The 17592-nt window shown below is 37.1% G+C and overlaps 1 protein-coding gene across 6 annotated transcripts in view; it reads right to left on the bottom strand.

Moving 5' to 3' along the window:
* Positions 1-14122, bottom strand: part of LOC131048267 (uncharacterized) — a 160539-nt gene extending 146417 nt beyond the window's left edge. For 4 of the 6 annotated variants that reach the window (XR_009371953.1, XM_059218175.1, XM_059218178.1 and 1 more), the window contains exons 1-2: positions 13901-14121; positions 4198-4463 (exon numbers count right to left, since the gene is read on the bottom strand). Coding sequence is in view for 5 of the 6 variants with exons in the window: in XM_059218175.1 (XP_059074158.1) it covers positions 4198-4463; positions 13901-13961 (327 nt within the window). In the remaining variant the exon portion in view is untranslated. Of the gene's footprint in view, positions 1-4197; positions 4469-13900 lie in introns of all 6 variants that reach the window. The other 2 variants (XM_059218177.1, XM_059218176.1) reach the window with 2 other exon arrangements.
* Positions 14123-17592: the final 3470 nt, after the last annotated feature.

The raw sequence follows: 17592 nt of genomic DNA, 5'->3' as shown, positions 1-17592 counted from the left end.
GTAAGGAATTTGAGCATAATTGCAAATTTCGCTCCTGACCCTTCCAGAGGGTCTAGAGCGAAATTCCCCAAAAGACCTATTTCTTCACTAAGGACATCAAATAGTGGACATGCATGGCAAGGAAAGGATTCAAAAAGACAAGTCTACAACAAGATGAGTGAAAATGAGGAAGAATTGAGCCTAAAAGAGCAATTTCGCTCCTGACACTTCCAAAGGGTCCAGAACGAATTTCTCAAAAGCATGTATTTTCCTCACAATTTTAAAGCAAATTGCCCTCAAGGTATTTTCCTAAGGTGGTTTGAAGCTAAGCAAGCAACCTAGGAGAAAGCTTTATACAAGCCCTATTTTCCAAATTTCACTCCTAACCCTTCCAAAGGGTCCAGAGCGAAAAATTTTCAAGCTCCTGACCCTTCCAAAGGGTCCAGAGCGAAATCCTTAGGATTGCTTATTTCCTCACCAAAAGCACTGAGTAGACACCACTTTGAGAGCAAGTTGACTTGATGGTGATAGAGGGAAGTTTGACAAGTTAAATTCAAGGCAAAGAAAGGAGAAAAGAAGTGTGAATTGATCCAAAAAGAGAATTTCGCTCCTGACCCTTCCAAAGGGTTCAGAGCGAATTTCTCCATGAAGCATTATACCTTGCTCCAACCTATGAACTAACTCATTCCCAAGCATTTTTTTGAAGGCAAAAGACTTGTTATTGATAAGAAAGGGATGAAAAATGAAGATTCATGAGGGCAAATCAAGCAAAATACAAATTTCGCTCCAGACCCTTCCAAAGGGTCCAGAGCGAAATCCTTAGGAGGACTCCTTATTTCATCTAATGCACCCAAAAAATCTTTTTTTAGGCTAAATTGAGGGCAAATTCACTTGATGATGATGGAGGAAGATTTGAAAAGAAGAAGAATGGTGTCAAAATGCAAATTTTGCTCCTGACCCTTCCAAAGGGTCCAGAGCGAAATTTCCTAAAAACTATGTTTTGCTCCTTGTTAAGATCAAGATCTTGAATCCTAAGGCATTGTTGGGAGAGAATTGTTAAGTCTTGCCTTGAAAAGTGATTTGGAGCAGAGGAAATGGTAGAATTGAGGCTAAATCACAAATTTCGCTCCTGACCCTTCCAAAGGGTCTAGAGCAAATTTTCTTGAAACCTCTTTTGCTCCCAATTTTGTGTCAAGCCTAGCGTTGATCGAGGTGGATTGAGCTTAGAAGCATCCTTAGGCATGCATTTGAGTGAGTTGTGGTCACAAAATATGAAGAATTTACCCAAAAATGCCAATTTCGCTCCTAACCCTTCCAGAGGGTCCAGAGCGAAATTCCTTATAGGTCTTGTCCTTGGCCAAGGTCCAAAGCGAAATCCTTCTTTAAGGCCTTTTTGGGGGTCAAACCATTGATGTCTTCAGGAGAGGGGGATTGAAAGGTGAAAATCAAAGCAAATTGAAGTGAGAGGAAGGAAGAATTCAACCTAAAGGAAGAAATTCGCTCCTGACCCTTCCAAAGGGTCTAGAGCGAAATTCTTCAATGGACCTTGTACCTTGCCTTAGCACTTGGATGACCCCGTCCTAAGCAATTTTTGAGAGACTTGTCTATACCTAGAAGGAGCACAATTATGAATTTTAATGCCTTGAAGAATGAGTTATGAATAGAGAATTAAGTGAGATTACCAATTTCGCTCCTGACCCTTCCAGAGGGTCCAGAGCGAATTTCATTATAGGTCATGTCCCTGGAGAGGGTCCTGAGTGAATTTCATTCTAATGCCTTCTTGTTGATGATTTAAGGTGAGAAATATCATGTTAGAATGAATATATCATGTATACTTAATCATCCTTTGTTTGTTTTGCAGATCAACAAGACAGGGCTAGAAGGAAGAGCAAACAAGGAGGACCTATTCAAGTTTCATCATCACTAAGGATGCCTTGGATGCATGAGAAGGTACTCAAGGTGCTACTAAATTGAAGGACTTCGAATGATCAACAAGTTAGAACTATCCTCAAAGAAATCATAGGATGACAGAGAAGAAGGATCTTGTAAACATTTCAAAGCGATATAAGCTACCAGAGGAGTGACTTGACCGTGAAGAGGCCTCATCAAGCACAAGAGAGCCAAGGAAACGTAAATCGTTTCTCAAATACATCAAGGACGAAGGAGGATCGACCAAAGGTCATCACAGAGGAAGTACCAGACAAGGTGGCATCCCAGTCACTATTCCTTCAGTCAGATAGGTCCACATCAGCATGTCCAAATTCAATGTCCCTGACTCACCAGTAATGGCACAAATTTTGAGGCGCCTACCCCTGTTTCCTATTGGTTCTCAAATTTTAAATGTAATTTTCTCATTGGCTAAGGAGGTTTTGTTGTAACAAACCCTAATTAAGGTTTCTATCTTGTAATCCTAGCCATTGATTGTAAATCAATCTGAGCCATTGCGATGTAAGAGCTCTCTATATAAGGCTTTGGGTCTTCATTTGTAAAGGTTAATAGTTAAGAGTTAGCTAATAATAGTTAGAGAATAGTCAATAGTCAATAGTCAATAAAATAGAATAGTGAATAGAATAGTAATTAGAGTAGATTAGGAAGAGAAGGCAAGGAGTTGTTGCCTTGATTGTAAATGAACTCCATTTTTCATTCAAGTTATGGTGAAGTGTGTTGTTTCTTTGCAATATGCATGGTCTCTTGTTGAATCTTCATTCTTAGATGGTAAATAATTAGATTGAATGAAAGAAGTTACTGAATGCACTCGCGTGGAATTGGCCTAGTCCAAACCACTAGCCTCTTGTTGATTGTAAGTGCACCCTACGTGGTCAACTGGCATCGAATGAGCTTAATATCGAGTCATTACGCATCTATTGTTCATGCATTAACTTGAATGGTGATCGGTGTTTGATAGTGATGATTTGAACATCTTCGGAACTACCCTAGAAGATCACACTGAGTTGGTGTCAAATTGTTCAGTTTGATGGTAAAACCTAGCCCAGTAGGACTCCAACTAGTCGTTCATCCATCTTCTTGCATTCTAGGTCTTAGAGTAGACTTTCTGAACCTTGTATCTTTTGATATTTCTTTATCTTCCAGCTAGTAGATAGGATTCAAGTTCCAGCAGATTAAACGCTCAAGCAGTCGAATGTAAGTCCCCTTGTTAATCCAGTATAATCACATCACATCACAAAAGCTTATCCACGCATAGAGACCCTACATATAAGAACCTTGGAGTTGCCTCAATTGATCCTTAGGCAAAATCTTCAGCATTCGGGGAAACTTTGTTCAAGAGAGGATAAGATACTTTGGGATTTTATTCTATGTTCGCATGTGCATAAAAAACACATCAACAGAACCTTGGAGTCACCTCAAGTGATCACTTAGTTCAGCATTTGAGGAAATTTTGTTTAAGAGAGGATAAGATACCTTGGTATTTTATTCTTTGTATGAAGTGCATAAAAACACATCAACAGTGACCTATTCATTGACCTTGTTGTCCAATCGTAAAAGAGCCATATTTCACTAAGACTTTGTGTCCATTGTAAGTCAAGAATAATTTAGCTTCCAAATCACATTAAATGCATTTAAATAGAAATTATTAATCTGATTGACAAGATAAACGACAAACTTAACTATATTGTAAAAAGAAAAACCTTGCCTATTGAAAAGTTTATCATAGTAAAGACTAAAGACCATGAGTAGAGGATTGCACAAAAACAGCTACAGTATGGGATAGGTTTAGTCCGATTATGCTCAAAACTTAACTATGCTTTTTGTCAATATGAAACAAGAAATCTACTTAACTAAGAAAAGGCCAAAATGACAAAAGAATGGTTTTTGAGAACCCAACCATGCATAAATGATTCATTTTAATGCAGATGAATATAAATCATATATTCCTATTTCTTCCATCAAATGGATAACAGTATGATTGATTAAGTCCTCACAACAATTTGCATTCAGCAAAAAAAATTCCATGCAAGATCTCATGCATCACTTAGATAGGGTAAGAATAGCTTAGATAACAAATTCCAATTGACAGAGACTGAGAGATGTAAAAGAACAATAATACAACAGGACATGACAAACAAAATAGACATCCATGCACAAAAGCATTTATCATCTTTCCCAAAAAAAAGTTACCACAGCATTATGATGCCTATCTCTTAATCTCTGTTTGCAATATCTTTATTATAGTTTATTTTAAAAATGCTTAAACTATACCTCAGCAGTCCTTGAAACAGACTTTAAAATCACATTGGGTTCGGTGCCCTGATGTGATCTTACGCTGTGAAACTGGAATCTCTGGGAATATCTTGATTGAACTGGACATAAATGAATTTCAGGAAAGAAACTTCTCAAGTGATGCTGCCTATGTGTTGGCAATATTTGAGACTTTGAATTTATAACTGCCTTCGCAGAAGGTGACAATACTGTCAAGTTCCTTAAATGTACACGGTGCAATTCTGAAATAATGTTTCCTTCCATTCCTGAGCTACAAACAAAATCAAATGTAAACTAACAAATTCAAAATAATATATCGAGAATAGAAATGTTCAACAATCTCGAGCAAACATGGCACCCATGCCTAACAACATCTAAAATTAAATCACAGTAACTTTCAGTATGATGAATTAACTAATATGGAATCAATAAAAGTGGCAAAGAAATTGTAGACGAATGTTATGAGAAAGTTAAAACATACAAAACCTATCTCAAGTTAGGCTGCTCTAATAAGAGTTTGAATAAAAGGGGATTGGATATGATTTCAGGACCGAACAATAACAATAAACAAAAAAATGTTTTAAGTTTAACTAATAAAAACTAAAATATGTGCCAAAGTAGCTATAATCAAGAGGTGAAGAAAGATAGGCCACTTAGGTATGGAGGAGGACCTTATGGGATCATCTTGTGACCCAACGATACAACACAAGGCCAAGATAAATTTTGTACTTCCATTTTCATTATTAAGATGTATATCCCTACGCAAAACCTAACTATAGTTAGCAATAGAAATGGCTACTTCCTCCATCATTGATGTGAAGCATGTCACAATCAAGGATCATATATCAAACATTCCATGAGATTTCCCAAGAAGGAGCACAACTTGCATGCCCTAATAACAAATAGTTGAAATGGAAGCTTGCTTTATGCCTCCACAAGCATCTCCCATTACCAGGGCCTTGTGATTCCTTGCGATTTCTTTACTTTGTGCTTCAAAGCATCCTAAGTAAGGGTATAGCTAAAGGCTCAATGCCTAACGATTCAATTTCTCTGTTCCATTATCTGATTTGTTCAAAGCCAATATCCCAACCCAAAGGCTCTCCTTATGACTACAACACAATCATGCTTCCCCAGAAAGCAACTCGATACCATAAGCCCCCTTCATGTTCAACAAAGAGTATGGCATGATGAGATGAGGAACAAGACCCTGCCACATGTCCTTGCTGCCATGAACCTCTTGTATGTGTGCAATGACACACTCATGCAAACCATTTTCTTGTATTTTGGCAATTGTTGTTCTGCATTCCATGGAAGTGGAACTCCCAGAAGAATAACTTGTAAGATGATCCCTCTAATTTAGAAAAATTGAGAATTAAAGACATAAGTGTGGCTTTGTCACTTGCGGTCAGCAGTTATATTTCTGCTACAGTTATGGCTTCTGGTAGTGAGGAACATTGAAAGGCAATACTAAGCCTGAAACAGGTATTGAGTCTTCTAATGGTTGATAATTGGTAGCGAATTCTGCTGTAAGGTGAGAAAGCTTTAGATGCAATCTAGGAGGCATCTGACTGGGAAGGGGAAAACTAGTTTCAGTTTAGTCTTGGCTAAGTACATTTATGATCCAGGAGGATATGCTCAAATTGGGATGCCCATGTAAAATCCCGAGAAAATCTCCTACAGCAGACAGTTTGTTTGGTCAAAAGTTGGTTGGGGGAATCGAACCCCAACCTCTCATCTCCAGCTTTTCCTCTCAGCCAATACACCACGCGATGCACTCTATTCTAAAAGGGGCATTTGTTTTATTTCAAGTATGCTGGGGCCGATATCTGGGGTTCAAGTGGTTCGAACTCCTGACCCCAACGTTTCACACTCTTCTCTCTACCATTGAACCGCCCACGTATTTCGAGATGAAAAGGGAAAATAATTTATTTAAAGAATCCCATCGAGATAAGGCCGAGATTGGAGGGCTCGGGTCAAGCCTGAGCTCCCCCAAAATTAAACATAAAATGAAAATTATAAACCCGAAAATATTATATGGGGATATTTTAGACGGGTTAGGGTTATTCTTGACAAATTAACAAGATTCTAATGTTATTTAAGGGAGATTTTTAAAGATTACATGTTGTAAATAGGAGATATGGATGATTTTTAAAATCATTTGGTTTTAAGCCAAATTGGGCAAACATGGTGTATAAAAAGAGGGGTAAGTGGGGAGTTTGAGTTAGTGGTAATTTGTGAGAGAAGTTTTTATGGAGTTTGAGTGTTCATCTCTATGCAAGTTGGAAGGCTAACGTCTTGCTATTGCATTTGAAGGAGAAGGACTTTGTACTCATTGTAATTAGGAGACTTGTAACTTGTCCAAGTTGAAGACCTTGTAACTGTTGTTGGAGCATAATCAAGGATCGGTCACTCTGTTGGAGAGGGGCCCAGAGACGTAGCCATATTGGTGAACTCCATTATCAACTTGTGTTCTTGTCTTCTCTCTTCTATCTCTCTTTGTTAATTCATCGCTTTATTATTGTTATGATCATTTAAGCATTTTAATTATGTCTTTAAGACCTTCAATTTAATCGTTGTAATAGTTAATCATACACATGCAACAGTCATAGATCCTAACATTAGAGCAAGTAGTATCAGAGCTTGTTGTGACTAGTGTTTGCAGAGGTGAATGATAACGAGAGCCAAAAGCCAACGAGGTGAAGGCACACAATACAACCCAGAGATCGGGAAAAGAAGGATTTTCCCACGTTCAGAGATGGCAACTGAAGAAGGCCAAACCAAGTTTGATGGGGAAGCCTTACAAAAGGCATTATATGAAGTCGATGGTTGAAGTTCTTTTCCAGGAAAGACAAGAACGACAGAAACGAGAGAAAGGAGGCACATCGAAACCAGAGAATAAAGGCAAAAGATCGGGAGGTGGTGATTCCCCACCAAAAACTCCTCCTTGTCCTCATTTTTCTCCTTCTCCCCCTTCTTCTCTATCTTCTTCTGTTAATACTTTTAAGGGCACACATAATCCTGTAATCAAACTTGATGTAAAATTTGAATTGCCTAAATATAGTGGGGAGCTAAGTGCTGAAAAACTTGAAGACTGGATACAACAAGTAGAGGTTTATTGTAGGATACAAGGTCTGCTAGAAGATGCCTCTAGGATACAGTTGGCTACTCTTCATTTAGGAGGTACTGCTCTCACCTCGTGGGAGACTAGGACCCAAGAGGAGCTTGCCCGTCATGATAGAGTTAGGATGTCATGGATGGAGTTTGTTGCCGCTCTAAAAGAGCAATTCTATCCTTTAGGACACATGCAACAACTAACTATGAGTTGGCAAACCTTTAGGCAAGCAAAAGGCCAATCAGTGCAAGAGTACACCCACGAGTTTAGAAAATGGGCAATAGCATTGAATGTACCTTTGTATACCCAAGATACCCTGCTTAAATATATAGGTGGTTTACATTCTTACCTCCGACACACTATCCTCATGTTGAATCCTAGTAATCTGGATCAGGTACGTGTCCAAGCTACTCATATTGAGTCTAGGGGTAAGAACAGTTTTAGTGAAAACTTTGCTAAGAAATCATCCAAGAAACCACCAGAGGGAAAATCAAAGGATAAAGGTAAAGGGAAGAAGACGGCTACAGTAAAGAAAGAGGATGTTAAGCCTACGTGCTCTCATTGTAAGAAAGAAGGGCATGAAGATGCTAAGTGCTGGAAGTTACATCCGGAACTAAGGCTGAAGTGATACGGAGGTAACAAAGGTCCAAAGAAGACTACTGCGGTGATCCAACAAGATCTTGGATCTGATTCTGGAGATGAAACTCAAATAGTTGCTATCGGGATCCAAGGTACAATGAAAGGTAAAACTCTCTCATCAAATGCAATTGTTTCTAATGCAAGTACAAGTAAAGCAAATTCTCTTCCTAATATGGATAAACAAAGGAATGAACTTTTTCACATTCGTGTGGTAACTAAACACACTAAGATTGATACTCTATTTGATACTGGTTCACAAGTCAACTTAATTTCTGAAGAGGTTGTAAAGAAATTGAATCTTACTACTACTCCTCATCCTAAGCCCTATCCACTTGGATGGGTATGTAATGATTCACAATTGCAGGTGACAAAACAATGCAAATTACGTTTTGCCATTACTGCTAATTTCATTGATGAAGTAGAAGTAGATGTTATACCTCTGGATATTTGTGGGCTTGTGTTAGGAAGTCCATATCTTTTTGATAGACAAGCAATCTTTTATAGGGGGGAGAATAAGTATCATTTGTTCAAAGATGGTAAAGAGTACATAGTTAGATCGCATAAAGTCAAAACTAATCTTGCATTAGTAAATGCTGGTCAAATGAAAAGATTAGTAAATGCGAGTAAAAACTTTGTACTTATGCTTGTAAAAGCCAAGGATGATGATAAATCCGAGGCATTTAAGGGGTGTAAACCAGAACATAAGGCCGAATTGGTCAAAATTGTATCCACATATGATGACCTTTTTCAAGAACCAAAGGGATTGCCCCCCAAGAAAGAGATCCAGCATGAGATACATTTGCAGCAGGACGTGCCTCTTCCTAATATCGGTATGTATCGCTTATCTGTTCTACAAAATGAGGAGATCAAGAAACAGGTTCAAGAGTTGGTCGAGAAAGGAGTAATTCGACCAAGCACTTCTCCATGTGGCTCACCAATTGTCCTAGTGCCGAAGAAGGACAGGTCCTGGAGGATGTGTATCGACTACCGAGCCCTAAATAAGATCACAGTAAAGAACAAGTATCCTCTTCCTCGTATTGATGATTTACTTGATCAGCTAAAGCATGCGGTTTATTTTACTAAGCTGGATTTGCGAAGTGGTTATCATCAGATTAGGATTGCAGAAAATGACATTTGGAAAACTGCATTCAAGACTAAGCCAGGACTATACGAATAGTTGGTAATGCCTTTTGGCTAAGTTACCGGTTCGGGTTCGGATTCGAGTTCGGATTCGGGTACGGATTCGCGGGTACGAGTTCGTCCGTACACACACACACACACACACACACACATATATATATATATATATATATATATATATATTTTAATTATATATATATACACATATATTATATATATGTTCAATATATACAATCCATACAAAAATAAAATATACAATGTGACTTTCCATACATAAATGATAAATGATAAACGATAAATCCATAATTGCCAATGCCAATAAATATTCATATATCACAAATGTAATCAGTAAACTAATAACTAAGTCTAATATCATATTCATAATTTGCAAAAAAGATAATATTCAAGTTTCAAGTCTTTTTTAAAAAGTCATAAAGGGGCGAATTAGATTTTTATTATAAAAAACTATTTTAAAAAGTCTTTTTTATTGTTTTTTTGACCCGTGGGCCCCGTTTTTGGGAACCCACGGGCCTGGTTTCACGCAGGTCCTCCTGGGTTCACCCAGGTCCTCTTGGGTTTGACCTGGGTTCCACCCGGCTCCTTCCTAGGTGGCCAAGTTCCCTATGGGTCCTGCGACGCAAGACCCACAGGGAACCCGGCCACCTGGGAAGGACCCGGGAGAACCCGAGGAGAACCAGGACCGAGCAAGAACCAAGACCTGGACCCAGGCCAAAAGGGGAAGAACCGGTATCTTAGCCTTTTGGGTTGTGCAATGCACCAACCACTTTCATGCGTGTAATGAATGATGTATTTCATCCTTTCATTGATGAATTTGTAATAGTCTATCTAGATGATATCCTTGTATTTAGTAAGTCTTGGGATGATCATGTAAGTCATGTAAAGAAATTTTTTATGTTTTGAGAAAAGAAAAACTCTATGTAAAGATGTCAAAATGCGAATTCGCAAAGACATCTCTAGTGTACTTAGGCTATGTCGTAGGAAATGGTCAGTTGAAAGTTGACCCTACAAAGGTCGAAGTAATTGTAAAATGGCCTAAGCCAAGTGAAGTAACTGAAGTCAGAAGTTTCTTAGGTGTTGTTCAGTATTGGAGAAAGTTTATTTCTAACTTCTCCTATATAGCATCGTCGTTGCATGCGTTGACAAGTACAAAGACAACTTTCCAGTGGGGAGGACCTCAACAGAAGGCTTTCAACACTTTGAAGGAGAAGTTGAGCACCGCACCTGCTCTGACTTTGCCTGATTTACAGAAACCATTCGAGATCAAAACCGATGCAAGTGGGTTTGCCATGGGAGCAGTTCTAATGCAAGGAGGTAAGCCGGTATGTTATCACTCTGAAACTTTTACATCTGCAATAACTAACTATCCTACTTATGATAAGGAACTTTATGCACTAGTTCAGAGTGTTAAAAAATGGAAGCACTATCTAATGGGCAAAGAAACAATCATTCACACTGATCACCAACCACTACAATATCTGTATTCACAATCAAAATTGCAGCAAAGTAGGCACTTTAGGTGGATGAGATTCCTTCAACAATTTCACTTAGTAATTAAGTACAAGAAGGGTGTTCATAATAAGGTAGCAGATATGCTTTCCAAGCCTCCTGTCACGAATGTTTTGGTTATCCTTCAGGGAAGTTCCATGGTTCACGAAAGTTTTCAGGAACAATATGTCATGGATGAAAACTTTAAGGATATTTATACATCTCTAACTGCAGGCAAACAAGTAGAAGAAAAGAACTACTATGTGAAAGATAAATTGTTGTATCATTTAGGAAAGTTATGCATTCCTAAAGGTGAACAAGCACAAGTAGTTAGAGAAGCTCACACGTCATTGATTGCTGGACACCTTGGTGCTAGCAAAACAATGACTCGGTTGCAGAAATATTCTTATTGGCCTCGCATGCAGGAAACTATAACTAAATATATCAAAGGATGTATAATGTGTGCAACAAGTAAACCAAGTAACAGGAAGTTGGGGTTGTACACACCTCTTCTTGTTCCATCTCGACCTTGGGAAAGTGTTTCGATGGATTTTGTTGGAGGACTTCCCATATCTAAAAAGGGACATGACTATCTGTTTGTAGTAGTTGACAGATTCAGCAAAATGTGTATTCTAATGCCTTGTAAGAAACAAATCACAGCTGAACTGACAGCTCATTTGTACTTCCAATATGTATGGGTCCATTATGGGCTCCCTACTTCCATTGTATCAGATCGAGATTCTCGATTCCTAGGAGAATTTTGGTCCGCATTGTGGGATCTCATGGACACAAAGCTAAAGAAAAGTACAGCTTTCCATACTCAGACCGATGGACAAACAGAAGTGGTAAATAGAACAGTTGTACACTTGCTTCGAGGCTACTGCAACAAACATCCCAAGATATGGGATGAGAGTCTACACTATGTGCAACATGCTTACAATCATGCAGCACACTCTTCTACAAAAAGATCTCCTTTTGAGACGTGTTTCGGGTATGTGCCAAGAACACCGATGGACTTCACCTTTGGAAAAGATGATGTTGAACATGGACGTCATGATGTAGAGAAGGCTTTGAAGTTCATTCAAAAAGTCCAAGCAGTTCATCAGGCAGTAGAAGCTCAGTTGGAGAAGAGCCAAGCCAAATACAAGGCTCGACATGACAAGCATCGCATAGATCATCATTTTCAGGTTGGCGACCGTGTTTGGTTGCATATCAGCAAGGAAAGGATGCAAGGTGAAGGTAAGAAGCTTAAGCCTATCAGATATGGTCCCTTTGAGATCTTGGAAAAGATCTGTACCAATGCCTTCCACCTGAATCTTCCTCCATATATGTAAATATACTCAGTTGTAAATGTAGAAAATCTCAAGTTGTACGAGCCTCCAATGATATTGGATGAAGAGGCTGATATTCAGGTTCCTTCTGTTGATGACCTTTCACCTGAGTATATGTCAGAGCTGTCAGAGGATGTCATTCTTGACAGACATGTCAAATCTTCAAAAAGAGCTGCTATTGAGTACCTTAAGGTTGGAAGTAAAGGGATGCATCCTGGAAAAGCACAATCAATGGAGGTTGAAAGAGTGAGGGAGTTGTATCCTCACTTACTATTCGAGTAATCAAGCTTTCGGAGGTCCAAAAGCTCTCCAGTGGGGAGGATTGATCCAGGAGGATATGCTCAAATTGGGATACCCACGTGAAATCCTGAGAAAATCTCCTACAGCAAACAGTTTGTTTGGTCAAAAGTTGGTTGGGGGAATCGAACCCCAACCTCTCATCTCCAACTTTTCCTCTTAGCCAATACACCACGCGATGCACTCTATTCTAAAAGGGGCATTTGTTTTATTTTAAGCATGTTGGGGCCAATATCTGGGGTTCAAGTGGTTCGAACTCCTAACCCCAACATTTCACACTCTTCTCTCTACCATTGAATTGCCCGTGTATTTCGAGATGAAAAAGGAAAATAATTTATTTAAAGAAACCCGTCGAGATAAGGCCGAGATTGGAGGACTCGGGTCAATCCCGAGCTCCCCCAAAATTAAACATAAAATGAAAATTTTAAATCGGAATAATATTATATGGGGATATTTTAGACGGGTTAGGGTTATTTTTGACAAATTAACAAGGTTCTAATGTTATTTAAGGGGGATTTTTAAAGATTACATGTTGTAAATAGGAGATATGGATGATTTTTAAAATCATTTGATTTTAAGCCAAATTGGGCAAACATGGTGTATAAAAAGAGGGGTAAGTGTGGAGTTTGAGTTAGTGGTAATTTGTGAGAGAAGTTTTTATGGAGTTTGAGTGTTCATCTCTATAAGGTTAACATCTTGCTATTGCATTTGAAGGAGAAGGACTTTGTACTCATTGTAATCAGGAGACTTGTAACTTGTCCAAGTTGAAGACCTTGTAACTGTTGTTGGAGCATAATCAAGGATCGGTCACTCTATTGGAGAGGGGCCCGGAGACGTAGCCATATTGGTGAACTCCGTTATCAACTCGTGTTCTTGTCTTCTCTCTTCTTTCTCTCTTTATCAATTCATCGCTTTATTATTGTTATGATTATTTAAGCATTTTTTAAGACCTTCAATTTAATCGTTGTAATAGTTAATCATACACGTGCAACAGTCATAGATCCTAACATCAGATCAATTTACCAGCAAAAATTCCAACCTGCTGTCTTCACATTCAGCTATTGTCCCCATCCTATTAGTCTTGCCATTTCATGCTGTTAGTGCAGGAGAGTACACTCTGCTGCATTTCTATGATTTACACCAAATAGGAAGCCTTCAAAGAAGGTTAAAGAAAGAGGTACTCTCCAAATATTCTCCAGCTTCGTCAAGCACATTGCATAGCCTCGAAGCTTTGTAATGTCATCTCATGCTAAGCAGTCGACAATGCAGTGTTGTTGTTTAATCAAACTATGCAATTAATTTGACAAGCATTTCGATTCGATACGCTGCAAACAAAACTCTCTTCAATATAAACTACTGATATTTTACCGTTCGAAGGGCGGGCATAGAATGGCTTGGGTGATTCATTCCTGTAAGAGTCGTATGAGGTGTTCCCGTTCGAATCATTCACGCAGACACTTCTACTGAAATCAGAAACATTGACCTCATTTCATCTAGTCCCGTGCTAGATTTCTTGTTTGGGAATCGAGCTAACGTTATGTCATTCATGTACATATCGATTCCCACAGAATCTGCGGGATAAAGAGAATTGGATGAAGGAGGAGGATACAAGAAAAGAAATGAAACAGCATTAAACCAGTGCTTTAAAAAACGACAATAAGAGTTGGTTTTTACTTACTCGAAGGAAAATGAAGGCCACCCACTCGCTTTCCTACTGTGATTCCCATCTGCATTCCCATTTCAAGCAGTTAGAAAACTCAGTTTCCTACTCTGAGTCCCATGCCCAGTCTCAATTCAAACGGTAGGAGATAAGACTCCCGTTTTGCATTAGCAATCCCATTATCGTTTCTATCTTCTGATCTGTCCTGTTTTATTGCAAGTCCTTTTATTGGGTTTAAAATGTATACGGTAAGTTGTGGTTTGCAGGTTTGTTAGAAAAAAAGGGGTGATTTTAACAAGTAGGGAAGAGCATCAGTAGTGGATATAGTTAATTTTGTTTATTTAAAAAATTTAAACTGTATATCAGATTTCGACGATTTTTTCTTTTGTTGTTTTTGTTTATGATTTAGTTGCTTCTAACTAAGTATTTGGTTTTTGGGTAGTAACAATATAAGTTGCAGGATTCGTTATGCACGAAAGGGTCAGACAGTGGTCATTTCAAAGTGACGCTCGATACATAATGGACTTTGTGCCAATAGGGGTTCACTAGATGACCAATATAATTTTTAAAAATATCCAATTATAAATATAAATAACATGTAATTAAAAAATAAATGACATCTAATTCTAAGTGTTTATCCATATGGGCTCGTTCACATTTTTCACTTTAATGTTATGTGTGGCCATCGAATTGGTGGCACACAATTTTATGTCCACCCTCGGCCACATACATAGCTTGGTTGACACGCATTTCAAATTTTATCTAAGCCCTAAAAACATCTCATTTTGGCAAATTTAGGGATTATTGTCCCCAATGTTTTCCTCCCACCACGGCTCTGCAGCAAACTTCACTTCCTCATTGCCTCCAGTCAAAAACTTCACCGCACTTGCCCATGTAACGCACGTGCATCCTTCCTCCTTGAAATTTTCATGTTCAATAATGGATTTATGCTCCTTCGTACCTGCATTTTGCTTTGTTTTTTCATCATTTTTGTTAATGACGTTGAGGGTTTCATTTCAATGATCTCTCTCACTTTATAATGTATAAATCATCACATGGAATGCAAAAAAGATAGATTAATGTCTGATTTTATTTGAAATCCCTCATTTTTAATCATGAAATATAATGAGATTATTGTTATGGCTTTAAGGGTTTCATTTCAATGATCTATCTCACTTTATATACATAAATCATTACATAGAATGTGAAAAGGATAGATTATTGTTTGATTTTATTTGAAACCCCTCATTTTTAATCATGAAATTTAATGGGATTATTCTTATGGCGTTGAGGGTTTCATTTCAATTATCTCTCTCACTTTATAATTTGAAAATCATTACATAGAATGCAAAAAAAGATAGATTATTATCTGCTTTTATTTGAATCCCTTGATTTTTAATCATGAAATTTAATGGGAATATTGTTATGGCATTGAGGGTTCACGATAGTAAGTAGAAGCTTGAGATTTGTCATGTTGTCCAACCATTTTTTAGATCATTCTTTGTTTATTTCAATCATTGTCTAAGAACTAAATCATCAACATAAACAATCAAAATCACAATATCCCACCTTGCTCTTTGAGGTAGAGATTGAAATTATTCAGATTTTTGGTGAATTCATGACTAAGGAGATGCTCATAAATATTTATGTTAGGCTTTAAAGTCTATTTCCAACTGTGGAAAGATTTACTAAGAGATATGAAAGATTTATAAAAATTTAAAGGACAAAGGAATTAATACGGTTGGTGAAGGAATTGCTAGTATCAAGAGCTATTTATAGACAATCTTCGTTTCTTTCTTCTTCAATTCGCCTTCGGTAGATAAATTGTCGGAGTTGACAGTAGTTGAAATTCTACCTTTGGTTTAGGTCTTTAGGCTATATAATTTGGTATTCAGATTTCGAAGATAGACACTCCTATCCAATTGAGAAGCACATTTGAGGAGGACCAGAGGACCTTTTTGGGCTACATCAAAGACCCAAGCCTCCAATTAGTTTGTAAGGAGGTCAGGATGTTAACTAACGAGGTTGTCAGGATGGTGTTGGACTCACCTTTAGGTCACTAGCAGTCACCAATGTAGTCAACAACAATGGTTGTTCCCGGTTTGAAACTTCGCTATTGATCTGAATTGAGAGCCCAGAATTGACCAAATTGTGTAGAGATAGATCTGATCTTTGAAACCCTTGATTTTTAATCATGAAATTTAATGGGAATATTGTTATGGCATTGAGGGTTTCATTTCAATGATGTCTCTCACTTTATATTTCAAAAATCATTACACAAAGTGCAAAAAAAATTAATTATTGACTACTTTTATTCGAAACCCCTGATTTTTAATCATGAAATTTAATGGGAATACTATTATGGCATTGAGGGTTTCATTTCAATGATGTCTCTCATTTTATATTTTGAAAATCATTACACGGAATGTGAAAAAGATTGATTATTGTCGTTTTTTATTCGAAACCTCTGATTTTTTATCATGAAAATTGATGAGAATAGTGTGTGTTGAGGGTTTCATTTCAATGATGTCTCTCACTTTATATTTTGAAAATCATTACCAAAAATGCAAAAAAGATTGATTATTAAGGGTTTCATTTCAATTATTTGATTTCACCTAGGGTTACAAGTAAAATTCAGTACACCTATTATAATCATATGTGTTTATTGTTTTCACAGTTTATTGTATATGTTTTCGTCATATATGTTTATTGTTTTCTCAATTTATTGTATATGTTTTTAGTCATATATGTTTATTGTTTTTTCAGTTTATTGTCTATGTATTAGTCATATGTTTATTGTTTTCTCAGTTTATTGTTTATGTTCCAGTTATATATGTTTATTGTTCTCTCATTTTATTGTCTATGTTTTAGTCATATGTGTTTATTGTTTTCTCAATTTATTGTCTATGTTCAATTATGTGTTTATTCTTTTCTCAGTTTATTGCCTATGTTCCAGCCATATATGTTTATTGTTTTCTCAGTTTATTGTGCATGTTTCGATCATATATGTTTACCATAAATATGTATGCATATGCATACATTTATACATTTGAGTACAGAAGGGAACAAACATACATATGAATGCATATGTGCGCATAACCATACATATGAATACATATGTTTACATATGAATATGAATATGTATGTATACAAATGCATATGTATACATTTATTAATTTCAGTATAGAAGACAACAAACAAATGCCCCAGAATTGTCAAAAAGATATGTTTTTAGGGCCCAGTTAATATTCGAAATGTGTACCAATCAAGCTATGTACATGGCTGATAGTGGACATAAAAGGGTGGTCACATAATTAAATGGCCACGCACTCCCAACATTAAAGTGAAAAATATGAGTGGGTCCATATGGATAAACACTTAGAATTGGATGTTATTTAAAATTATAATTGGATATTTTTTAATTCTTTTTGTTATATACATACATACATACATACACAAACCTGTGTATGTGTGTGTACATATATATGTATACATATAGTCATAATACATCATATGTTACATTGCAGTCCTAAGCCTTCCAAAATAAACATAAAATAAAATATAAAATTGAATTCATTGAAGTCATCGTAGAAACCAAACCAAAATTGTAGATGCAAGTATGAATTGACCAATTGTTTTCCACATATATTCAAATTTGAAAATCAACTTCCACAATTCAATGCATTCATTTTCCACATTTGAATGATTTA

Source organism: Cryptomeria japonica, chromosome 3, assembly GCF_030272615.1.
Source record: "Cryptomeria japonica chromosome 3, Sugi_1.0, whole genome shotgun sequence".
Lineage (NCBI taxonomy): Eukaryota > Viridiplantae > Streptophyta > Pinopsida > Cupressales > Cupressaceae > Cryptomeria > Cryptomeria japonica.
The sequence above is the reverse complement of the archived record's forward strand: the minus strand, read 5'-3'. Positions and strand labels throughout refer to the sequence as shown.